This window comes from Tursiops truncatus, chromosome 15 (genome assembly GCF_011762595.2).
Source record: "Tursiops truncatus isolate mTurTru1 chromosome 15, mTurTru1.mat.Y, whole genome shotgun sequence".
Taxonomy (NCBI): Eukaryota; Metazoa; Chordata; class Mammalia; order Artiodactyla; family Delphinidae; genus Tursiops; species Tursiops truncatus.
The window spans coordinates 67,706,975-67,719,759 of record NC_047048.1 but is presented as its reverse complement, the minus strand read 5'-3'; the positions used below and the strand labels follow the sequence as shown (position 1 = coordinate 67,719,759).

Below are 12,785 nucleotides of genomic sequence, written 5' to 3'. Positions count from 1 at the left end.
CTGGACAGTAAACAATGTGAAGGCAAGGACTGTGTCCACCTTGTTTACCAACACAATTCCTAGCACCATGCATACACTGTGCCAGGCTCATACTGGGATTTCAGTTAATATTTGTGAATTAATAAATAAGAATACAATGTGATGTAAAAAATGGATACATCTTAGGGACATCACCAGATAATGCTAATTATGAAATTACCTTCTATTTATGGGGATGTTTTTCAATTTGTCAAAGTGATTCTAGAGGCTGAAAACATTAGATTTCAACAAAAAGACAGAGATGATCAGCCCCACTAACTGGTGCAGCTCTCAGCTACCCCTTACCTTGATTCGTGAGCTAGGATTCAGCATGATGTATTTAATAGAACCTTGGATGTTCTCTGTCCAGGAGACTAGCCAAGTAACCTTGTTATCATGTCGGACCTCTTTCCACTTATGACCTGGAGGAGGAGAAGGAACCTTGGCATCTCTGGAAATAAAGCGAGAGCAGTGAGGTGAGAAGTAATGAGCAATTTCACCTTTCATAACCTGAAGTGGGCAAATCTGCTGAGCATATATTTCCACGTTTCCTCCTCACCAGTCAATACGTGATAAACACTTAGAGATCTATACATAGAAATACCATGCTGCTCCCAAACAGTCCTCTGTAATGTAGGAAAAACTCCCAACTACCAAGAACAAAGGAAGCCCTCCACTTCCATTTCCGGCCAAAGGATGAACTGTGCTCACTTGCTACAGTTGATGATTATATCCTCAGGCATGATCCGTCTCTTCAGCATGCCCATCTTGGGGTGGTTGCCACGGCCACGGAAAAGCCCAGGAGGTTCTATCTTGAAGTTGGCAATCCTCTCTCTGTGGTTATCCATAATACAGAAGCCATATTCTTTCAGTAATTTTTCATTCTCCTCTTTGATTTTCTGGAAGATGGTAAGGAAGTACTCAAAAGGGATTCAAATTACTGTGCTCAACTCATACATTCTTAGCTCTTGTGGGAGGACAGGTCAAGGTAGAGAAAAGTCTAAAAATCACTAAGAAACAAATTCAGATAAAGGAAAACCTAAGAGATTTTTTTTTGGCCGCACAGGCCCCCTATAGTGGAAGTGCAGAGTCCTAACCACTGGACTGCCAGGGAATTCCCAGAAGACCAAAGAGATTTTTCAAGCTTAAATACAATAAAATTCCCATGTGAACAGTATTTCACGTGGGTTTTCAAGTGCAAAGAAACCTGTTATGGATTCTTTCCTAGTACATGCGTACATATATTTTATACTGTGATCCTTGCTCCAAAGATGGAATGATTTGGAGCCTCCCTACCCTCTGCTGACTCTTCCTTCATATTATACTCAGCAATTCAATTTAAGTAAGTCCTGCTGCCTTGTATGTAGATAAAAATCCACAACTTGCTGGCAACAGGTGTCCTTGACAAGGCTCTGACATGGTGTTACTTAAAAAACCTCCCCAGGGACGTCCCTGGCAGTCCAGTGGTTAAGACTTGTGCTCCCAATGCAGGGGGCCCAGGTTCGATACCTGGTCAGGGAACCAGATCCTGCATGCCGCAACTAAAAGATCCTGCATGCCGCAATGAAGATCCTGCACGTGGCAACAAAGATCCCGCGTGCCACAACTAAGACTCGGCTCAGCCAAATAAATAAATAAAACAAATACATAAATATTAAAAAAAAAACCCAAAACAAACCCTCCCTAAAGTGGTTTTTAATTTGAAAAACACCCCTGAAGTGAAAAATAAACCAAATTTCACTAATTGGGAATACTGGAGAAAAGACTAAGCTGAGACTAAAAAGCCTGGTGCAGGGACCATTCTTATGATCCCTATAGTAACTCCTAATTTTTTAAACTGCAGGTCAAATAGGCACCCTCAAACAATGAGTTACATAAAGACAATGGCCTAAATTATATAAACATGCAAGTTTAATATACTGAAACTACAAGGCCTTGAAGTGCAAAGAATTCCTTAAACTCCTTAACTCCTAGCCCTCTGATTCTAGATAGAAAATGTTTTAGGCTTGAGGGCCATACAGTCTCTGCTGTAATTACTCAACTCTGCCACTGTTGCATGAAAGCAACCACAGATAATAGGTAAACAAGCAGATGTGGCATGTTCCAATAAAACTTTTCTACAATAACAAGCAGCCTATCTATAGCTTGCCTACCAGTATTCTAGAAGAAAGTGACATCCCAGCTGGATACTAGAAAGATCCTTCAGGAATGAGGTTGGCCATGGCTAGAAGACGAATGAGCATGCCTAGATTCCAGAGTAAAATACGTCAAAGGAGTGTGTGTGTGTGTGTGTGTGTGTGTGTGTGTGTGTGTGTGTGTGTGTACACATGGCCAATATGATTTTATCTGTCTTAAATCCCTAACATCCAGGAGCCACTGTGGGTCAAATCTGCCCATCCTTAAATACTGTATTATTGGAGCTACTGGCTGGTTTTTAGATCAACAGAACACCAGGGTTCTCATATTGAGCCATTAAACATAGTGCTTATTCACAATTTTCAGTCTATATAAAACCCTTAAGAAATTCTAGACTTCACTAGGCTGAGAATCCTACATCTTTAGTATAGAGCCATGTGAAATCATTAAAGTCAAAACTGTTTTGTAAGAAACAAGAAGAAAATTAGATAAACTGATCACTATTCTAAAATTCTCCAGACGTTTAAGAAATTCTGCAGTACCAGTTTCTCTTCCTTGCTCATCTGCTTCCGAGCTTCTGTCTGGGCTTTGAAATACTGGCTCATCTGGGTAAAATCACATTTGGTGAGGTTGGTGATAACATTCTTCTCTTCATTGGTCATTTCCTAGTTAAAAGAAAAAGGGGAGACAGAAGAAGAAGAAGGTAAATAAACTAAAAAGCCCTCTGGTTTTTCTGCAGTTACAGCAAAGCATCATGTTTTCAGTCAAAGGGTATCTGGCGATGTAGTCAATCTAAACTTGTGAGTTTTGAAAAAAAAGGAACACGTTTCTTACTTCATTCTATTATAAATATGTATTCAATAGAAGAACATTCAAAATAACTTAACACTGAAAAGGGTAACACTCTTATGTAGCTTCTCGTACTCCTTGGCACACTGCCACAACCCCCTAAGCATATGAGTACTACAGCTGGGGAAACATGAATACACATCGTTCATTTTAGTAATGGGAGAAATATTCCCACATTCATTCTCTCCTAGAAACATCCTTGCTCTACTCACTTATTAAATCTTACTTCTAGAGCTATTCAGAAGGTAAACTTCAGCTCAGCCTCTGTTCATATTATCCACATTGAGAATAAGGAAATTGTTTAAAATCACGTAGGCAGATACAGGATAGATATGTGGTTTCAAGAGCAGAAAGTACCTAAAGCTAACAAGCATGAATCAAGAGGGAACAGCACAACATTAATGCATGTCTCTTTGCAATAGCAGACAGAGGGCAGTCCTGCAGAGGCAAACTTTGCTTTGCTCAGCTGGAGCTGAGGTTTTCTGTTTGGCCTAATCTGATAAACTACCCCCTACAGTCCTATGACAGCTGACAGGAAAGAAATATAGGTATTCTTGTTGGACAGAAAACCTATATAATACAGTAAATGAACAGAACCCCCTCTCCCAATTTTTTAATAAAATAAAATTCATAAAACTCAAATTGTACATCAGGGAATTTTTTGTAGAATTACAATTTATTACTTAGTAGTTGATCAGTATTTTTGTAAGGTGCTAGGATATCAATATATAGGCTACAATACCTTTCTCCAGTCTTTAAAGAAATTTTTCCTAAATATTTCCTTAGTAGTATATTCATGGTCGAGCATTTTTGCAAAGAACGTAGCTACTTCTTCTGCTTTGGGGCTCAGCTTCATGACTTTACCTAGAGAAAAAAGTGGTTCCAAAAAATGAGGTGTAGTATTCATGTTCTGAGTATAAACACTGAGGCTCTGGAGACGTCTTCTTTAATAATGGTTTACCTTCCAAAGGTATGTATACAAAGGTCTGGTGACACGTGGTAACAACAATAACAACAAAGACAGTAGTATATTGATTTGTATCTACTTGTACGAATTCGCCTTCTCTGTATCAGATATTTACCTGGGTCATTCTCTGGAGACTATGCCAGTAAATTGTTCCCAGGAGCCTGCTCAGGACAGGGATGACCTGGGGGAGGCCCAGTCACTCTTCCTTTTCCTTTCAGCAAGCAGGGTCCTTTACACCTCTTCAATGGTTTTTAAAAATCAAATCCTCAGAGGGACTCCTGCCACTGCTAAGCTAAACAGCTTCTGTTCAAGAAGGGGAGGAAGGGATAGGGCAGGGAGTGGAAGAAAGGAATTGTGGGGAAAAGAAATAGGCATCTTTCTTCTTCAAAGTTAGGTGGGTGGAATATGAATTAAAAATATATATTCACAGCAGGCAAGCCCAGATATCCCATATGAAAAATCTAAGTAAGACATTCCTCTAGAACCTTGCTACTCAAAGTATAGTTCATGGACCAGCAGTATTGACATCACGTGGGAGTTTGTTAGAAGTGCAGCATCTCAGGCCCCACCCCAGACCTACTGACCAGAAAGTACATTTCAATGAGACCCCCAAGTGGCTTGTGTATACACTAGAGTTTGAGATGCCCTGGAACACAGGCATTATGAGGTTGCCTCTTTCAGGGAAACAGGGCTCATCCAGAACACAGGGATGACTGGGGTTCTTGGCATACATGTTTCTCCACTGCCTTACTATTACATAGGTACTAATAATTCACCAAGGATTTTCCCATTTATTACAGAAAACTAAAACTTAACCAGAAATCCATTCATTTCAAAACTTAGAAGACATCTCATCTCATGATGGTTAGAAAGTTATTATCCCTGATTGTAGGGTTGATACAGGGAATTGCAGCTCCAAACTGAAACTTTCTGGGTAGACAGAAAGAACCTGCTTGAAATTCATAATTTTAAAAGGCCAGCAGGTGGCGCGGCTTCCCCTCTCAACATTCCGGCTCCTTCCAAAGACGACACCTTGAGGAGGATAGGCTGGCTTTCAAGAGTTTCCTGCACTTCTTTAGTATTCCCCCACTCAAGTCGGAACCAGCGTTGCCAGTTAAGTGTAACATGCTTCCAATATAAAGGAAACCATTAAGTCACTAAGAATAAAATAAAAGGCAAGAAAGAATGTAAACCGTTCTCGGGTATGTCTGGTATACATACTCTTTGGGAAATTTTACTGAATTCTGTTCCAATAGAGAACAATTTTGACGCCTCCTGTTTTAGATGAGCTGTCAAATGATGAAATGACAGCTCCCAGCAGTAGAAGGGTAGGAGGATGACTTAAAGGTTCCTGACAGTGGTAGTGCTTTGTAGAAAAGGCTGAGCTCCAGGAATAAGAAACTGCTGAGTCAGAGCTGAAAACTGGAGTTTCTTAGAGGCCATTCACTGCTTCAGCCAGTCCGTTCCCCACCTCCCTGGCAAGCGCTAAAGGAGTCTGAGAATTCTCTTCCCTAGAGAGCAGGCAGAACTGACAGTATCACTCTAGACTAGTAAGTCAAATACAATTTCTTGACTTACTGCAGTGTGGGACTTTACCTAATCAAAGGGAAGAGATCTGAGAAAGAGCAAATGAGAAAATGTGAGAGCCCTGGAGCTGGAGCTCCTATAAAGGACGACCAGGCAAGAATTCCCATCTTGGAAAGTAAGAGAAACCCAAAGGCTAAAGAAAGGAATCTAGCTTTCCTTCAAATCACTTTGGACCTCAGAGTTAGGTTTTACCAGTTGAGCGTTCTAAAGCTCTTGGTAAACCCATACTAGGGTTACAGAATACCTGAACTTTTATGATTATCTAAGGCTCTTTCTGTTCATTAGAGTTTTAGCTTTGAGTCACACTGAAGAGTCTCCAGGAATGACCCACTGTGAGGGCTGACAGCAGAACTCTGTACTCTTGTCCTGTGTTGTCCAGTCAACATAGCTCAGAATGTTTATCTGATGTAAGCATTTGTCACTGAGGCTATAAGGTCCTGCTAGATGGCACAGTCCATGAGATCAGTGATTTGTCAGTATTGTCGCTGCTGGGTCTTGGTGTCTGAATACAGGCACGCTGAATAAATACAGTTTAAAAAAACGAATTCCAGCTTGCCAAGTTTGACATGTTCCTCACTTGCAAGACCCGGCCTTTCAGTATAAACTACTACCCTTGACCTATAAGCATCCATGGCCTGAGGTCACTGCTCATGGACACAGAGATATACCAGAACTCTGAGTGTTCACCACTGATGCTTTTCAGCAGTCCTCCTGGCCCAGTGTTTCTCAAAGTTTGGTCAGCAGACCACTTGGTTCAGAAGCACCCAATATCACTCAACACCAATTAAATGGGCCCAGATCCTCTTGGTGAATCTAAAGCACATGAGAGTTTGAGGAATAATGCTCTAGCCATTTCTGGAGAAAACTCTTGGAATGAGGGAAATAAGCTGAGTATTACCATCTGCATACTGCTATATGCCAATAAGGGAGCATCAAAGACTACTCTCAAAATGTTCAACCCAAGGACAGAAATACCAGTGACAGTTAACAGACAATTCTGAGGGTTCTAAGAGAACTAGGCAGGATATTTCTTCAGAGCAGCTCATCAGACTTGACTGCATAAAGGGCAAAGGCATAGTGTTGTGCTGTGTAGAGTGATAGACACCTATTAGCCCTACCTAGATGTTGATGGCAGACTAATTAATCCTCAACCAAGTACTAAATACTATTTCTAGCAATGAGCAGCTTGTCAGCTTGCATTATGTCACTAAGATAAAATACTACCATTCAAGTCAGGCTTTTCCAGTAACTCTTACAAAGAGTAGCTCCTTAGAAGTGAAGTTCAGATAAAAACATTAGGCTTGTGGACCAAGTGCTGTGACCTATGTAGATGGACATTTTTGGGACCATGTCTCAAAGGGAGACAAGGGAGATAAGACAGCCCCTTTCTCACGGCACTTTTTCAGCACCAAATGGGCCTTTTAAGAGTTATGTAAACACCTGAGAGCCCTTTCCCCAAACCATACGATGACAATAAAACAAAATGAAACAAACAAAAAGGATTATACAGCACAAGATCCTTCCTCACTTTCTATTCCTAAATAGAAGCAGACTCTTTCCTTGGCCAAGAATTGGACAACCTTAGAACAACTCACCATCATAGTAAAACTTGACATTCTCTGGAAGAGGTTCATATGGTGGAGCAAATACAGGACCTTTATGTTCTAGGAATTTCCACTTGATGCCTTCAGGATAGCGCTCTTCTTCCCACCTTTAAAAGACAAAGTACAACCTCATTTAGTGATCACTTCACCTAATATAGAGATTATCACCTATTAAATGCCAAAATAATTATCTGCTCAACTGATTGGTGCTCTGGAATGACTCTCGGCCCCACATTCAAGGCCTGGGTCAAAAAAAGCCAGAATCCTTCACTTTGTAAAAGCCAATACTCACAACAAATATGATGGAATAATCAGGTGAATGGAGGAAAATACATTTCAGCAGTTTAGTCCAAAGATATTGAGTACATGAGATCATTATTCAGCAATAAGTAGGGGATATGGACATGGAAACAGCTGTTTTATCACAATGATATAACAGTAAGCCACAACGGTGTACATGACAGAGGTATTATTTATACAGCTGATACATAGGAAAAGGCCTCCTGGGAATGGAGATGCCAGGTGAAGGTGTAAGGGAAAACCACCCTTTGAGAAAGTACACAATGACTATCATCCCATGTAATAGTTCCCTAGTATCCTTCAAATACTCAGACCATATTAAAAACATCCCTATTATATCCAAAAAGTATTTTATAGACTAGGATACAATTAAGGACCACACACTGCAATTGGTTGATATGTCTCAAAGTCTTTCTTTCTCTAGAATTAGACAAACCTTCTCACCACCACCACCACCATTTTGTTTTTTAAAGAGTCAGTCAGTTGTCTTACAGATAGAATACTTTAAAACTTCACAGATTTTAATCTTTGGTATTCCTATCTTAAAATGAAAAGTCCTACAGTTCTACAGAATTATTCAGGAGGCCAGTTATGCATATTCTATTACTTCCTGTCATCTTCCAACGCCAATGTTTTAAAGTTCAGAAACATCAAATAAAAATTACATGTATCAAACACTGTGCTGTAACAATAGCATTACTATAAAACCAAGGTCAATATATATGGTCAAATAATTTTTGACAAGGGTGCTGATTATTAGGAAAATGTAAATCAAAACCATGAGATAGCACTCTCACCCACTAGGATAGCTATTCTTAAAAAACAAAAACAAACCAGAAATAACAAGTGTTGATAAGGATGTGGAGAAACTGGAACTCTTGTGCACTGCTGGTGGGAATGAAGCGGGTGCAGCTGTAGAAAACAATATGGCGGTTCTTCAAAAAGTTAAACATAGAATTACCATATGATCTAGAAACTTCACTCCTGGGAGTACACTCAAGAGGACTGAAAGCAGGCATTCAAACAAATATTTGTACACAAATGTTCACAGAAGCACTATTCACAACTTCCAAAAGGTAGAAACAACCTAAGCATCCATTAACAGATGAGTGGATAAATAAAAAGTAGTCTATACATACAATGGAATATTACTCAGCCTGAAACAGGAAGAAAATTCTGACATGCTACAACATGAATGAACCTTGAGGACATTTTCTTAAGTAAAATAATCCAGCCACCAAAGGCCAGATATTGTGATTCCACTGATACAAGGTACCTAGATTAATCAAATTCACAGAGACAGAAAGCAGAATGGTAGTTACTGATGGCGAGAAAAGGGGGAATGAAGGAGGGTTATTGTTTAAAAGAGTTTCAGTTTTGCAAGGTGATGGGAATTCTGGAGACAGAAGGTGGTGGGGATCACTGCACAACAAAGTGAATGTATTATAATACCACTTAACTGCACACTTCCCCCAGAATCTTTTACTCTCCAAATCAGAGAAAATACGTATGTATGGATGGATGGATGTGTGTACGGAGGTGAGAGAAACTGCAAGAAGCCTATCTATAGCAGTCACAGAGTAACTGTATGGGGATCCAGAGCACCATGTTTTCCTTTATCCTAGAACTTGGTTCCATTCTTCTCATCAACTCCACTGTTTTGTTTTCGTTTTTTGGTTTTGGCTGCGCAGCACGGCTTGTGGGACCTTAGTTCCCTGACCAAGGATCAAACCTGGGCCTACAGCAGTGCAAGTGCAGAGTCCTAACTACTGGACCGCCAGGGAATTCCCAACTCCAGTGCTTTTTAATTAAGATTCCAACTTTTTATAATTCTTTCTATTCCGTCACATTCATCCTGAGGGCTCACGGTAACTTCTTAACCATTTAAGCAAATTAAGAGATGCACTCAACACTAAACCTCAGTTTAAACAGAAAGAAAGAACATAACCTATGACACATGCTGATATCATTGGATCAGCAACTACTACTATACAAATAAAAATAGTAGTGTTGGCCTTTTAAGGCCCCCATCAATGGTTCACCAACAAAGTTAAGAAAAACATGTACTTAATCACACTTAACACCATCAACAAACTCCCCAGTTTCTAGATATTCTCATGAAGAATCATCTGTTTAGAATAAACATGGGACTTATGTTCCAACAGGCCAACCCTGACACAAAAGTACACTCAACTCAAAGCAGCACTGAAACCCTATATAGCTACAACGAGTAACAGTTAAAAATAGGGGGAGCTGGGACTTCCCTGGTGGCGCAGTGGTTAAGAATCCTCCTGCCAATGCAGACGACATGGGTTCGAGCCCTGGTCCGGGAAGATCCCACATGCCACAGAGCAACTAAGCCCGTGTGCCACAACTACTGAGCCTGCATTCTACGGCCCACACGCCACAACTACTGAGCCTGTGTGCTGCAACTACTGAAGCCCACATGCTCTAGGGCCCATGTGCTGCAACTACTGAGCCCATGTGCTGCAACGACTGTAGCCCATGTGCCTAGAGCCCGTGCTCCGCAACAAGAGAAGCCTGCGCACCACAAATGAAGAGTAGCCTCAGCTCGCCGCAACTAGAGAAAGCAAGTGTGCAGCAGCGAAGACCCAATGCAGCCAAAAACAAACAATTAATTAAAAATAATAAAAAATAAAATAAATTTAAAATTTTTAAAAAATAGGGGGAGCTGGTTTTAATAGGTTTCTATGAATGAGCCTGAGCATTACTGCCACCACTTGTAACATTGTTTCTATGGAGAAAATGTGACACAGTAAAGAAACCCACAGGGATCCCGACCATTTTCCCATTCCCAAAATTACCAAAGAGGGAGAAAAGGCTCAAAGTTGGCTTGTTTTTTGGCAGGATGAACAAGTCTATGACTCTGGGGGGGAAGCGAAAGATCTACACATTTACCAAACTGGTAAAGGGTGTTAATTCTTTTAGTGAGATAGCAAGAGAGGTAGTAAAAATGAGAGTATCTGCCATTTAAGTTCACTGACTAGGCTCTCAGTGACAGTCACTGAGGACTTGACCACCGACTTCAGAGTCTAACAGGTAAGCCTACAGTGACAGCAGGAAAGGGCAAGCGATAGGTTAAGAGGCCAGTCATTCCTGTTCTCTACTTATAAAAACTTACAGTGGTACCTTCAAGCATTGTGCTTAAGAATGCACACGATTTAACAACCAGACTTGAGAAAGGCATGCACTGGAGGCTGTAGCAAAGATTACTCAGCCCCAAACCTACCATCTTCAATGGTCCCACTTAAACCAAAACAAGAATAAAAACCATAGGTCACAAATCTCTCAGAATTAAAGTGTGGTAACACTGACAAGAATTTCAACCACAGAAGCAAAATCAGGCTATTAGACCCTTCAAGGATATCTAATTGCACACACAAAAGGCTGGACTAGAAAAAGAGTACATCTGCTTCCAGGCCCAATAAGAGCCAGGGCTCCAAAGGAAGGGGGAAGGCAGCAGAGAGCCTGTGATGACAAAGAAAGTACCTTGTTCACTCAACAAACTTACTGAGCACCCTACCACAGGACCCAGAGACATAACAAACTGACGAATTACTAACTCACCACTCCCAATAATAACCCCTGATTTATAGAATCACTTAATTTCATCTTAAAAAAATTTTTTATTAAAGGTCATAAAAACCTTTCAAAATTCCATCACTAAAAACTTTGATTAATTTCAAAGGAAAAAAATGAAATAAAAATGAGGAAAATAAAAACACATGTTCTTTAGTTTTCTGACCGACACCAGAAAGGCCCAGAGTTCCTTTGCTCTGTGTTTTTCCTTTACACTTTCCTTTTTTAACCCCACATATGTCCACACCAACAATGCCGATTGCACAGCTGTGCTGAGCCTTTCTGCCACTGCAGCTCTGCTCCTCTCAGCCACCTCTCTGGACACTGATGTTTCCCCTTTGCTCAGAAGTACTGGTGAGATTACTGTTCTCTATTACAAAAGCCATAGAGTAAATGCATACCAATGGGTCTGGAACTCTACATACCAAACTACAAATAGTGGATACCTCAAAGCTAGGAAAGAAAAATGGGAACGGAAGAAAGAAGGAAAGGGAACAGTCATTTTTTTCTAACTCGTATACCTCTGAATCATTGGAATTTTTTCAACATAAACACAAATCATGTATAGTATAGATGTAATGGCTAAATAATACAAAGTTTTAAGAACAGCCAGTATAAAAAATACAAGTTTATTTCAAAACTCTAAACATCTAGAAATAACCTGTTATTGCTAAACTGTCCTCCATTGAAGATTGTCTGAATCTTCACTCCCCACAATGAAGAAGAATGCCTGTTTTTTTCTCATATTTACAACCCTAGATGTTTTGGTACTTACTAATCTTTCCTAATCTGTGACACATTAAACAAAAAGATGTTTCATTTATTATTTTTCTTTGCATCTTTCTTTGCTACTTGTGAGGTTCACCATATTTTAAGATGTTTGTTAATCATTTATCTTCTTTAATGAGTTGCCTTTTCCTCATTTTTCTATCAGACTATTCCTTTCATTAACTGTTTTAAAAGACCTTTTTTTTTCATATTAGGAATCTTAGCCCATTGTAGTACAAATATTTTCCTTTAGGATTTTTTTTTTAATGGCATGAGTTTGTTGATTTGCCATATAGAAGATTTTAATTTTATCAAATTTATAAATATTTTCCTTATGGCTCTGCTTATATGTCTTGCTTCAAAAGGTCTTCGTTATTCTACAATTATAAAAATATTCACCCAGGTTTTCTTGTGGAGGTTTCTTTTTTTTAAACAAATAGGCAATTTCCCCAACAAGATTTATAGAACAATCCATCTTTTCCCCTCTCATTTTAAATGCAACTTTATTCATATGCTAAATTTCCATATATATATATATAGGACTTCTATAGTTCAACAGGGTGGGACATAGTATTGAGATCCAATAGGGTAAGAGGTAGTTAATGTTCTCACTAGGTCCTGCAAAACTTATTTCAGAATGTTATTCCAGAGAGATTCTTTTAAGTACTTCCCTCCTCCCACAAATATCAAGCTATTCATTTTAATACTCAATATTCTTGTTTCATTAGGTTGTAGAATAAAAGAGCTAACATTTTAACCCAGTGCTGAAATATTACCATTTCCACTTTTGTTCCTCTTCTTTCTTCGGCTTCTTTTTCTTACTATCTGGCTCAGGAACTTTTTTATCTTTATCTTTATCCTTATTCTTGGGTTTTTTCAATTTACCATCCTACAAAGAAACATGGTGAGAAAGCACTTAAATAAGGACCAATTACACTTCTGGAAGTAGTTTTGGG

The 12,785-nt window shown here is 39.5% G+C and overlaps 1 protein-coding gene across 2 annotated transcripts in view; it reads right to left on the bottom strand.

Annotated features, from left to right (window-relative positions):
* The window catches only part of TOP1 (DNA topoisomerase I), an 86,253-nt gene that overhangs the window by 20,854 nt on the left and 52,614 nt on the right, over positions 1-12,785 (bottom strand). Inside the window, exons 8-13 of one of the 2 annotated variants that reach the window (XM_004310903.4) lie at positions 12,606-12,718; positions 7,153-7,268; positions 3,746-3,867; positions 2,697-2,819; positions 730-917; positions 325-469 (exon numbers count right to left, since the gene is read on the bottom strand). In XM_004310903.4, coding sequence (XP_004310951.1) covers positions 325-469; positions 730-917; positions 2,697-2,819; positions 3,746-3,867; positions 7,153-7,268; positions 12,606-12,718 — 807 coding nt within the window. Of the gene's footprint in view, positions 1-324; positions 470-729; positions 918-2,696; positions 2,820-3,745; positions 3,868-4,085; positions 4,236-7,152; positions 7,269-12,605; positions 12,719-12,785 lie in introns of those variants that run through there. The other variant, XM_033841063.2, reaches the window with a different exon arrangement.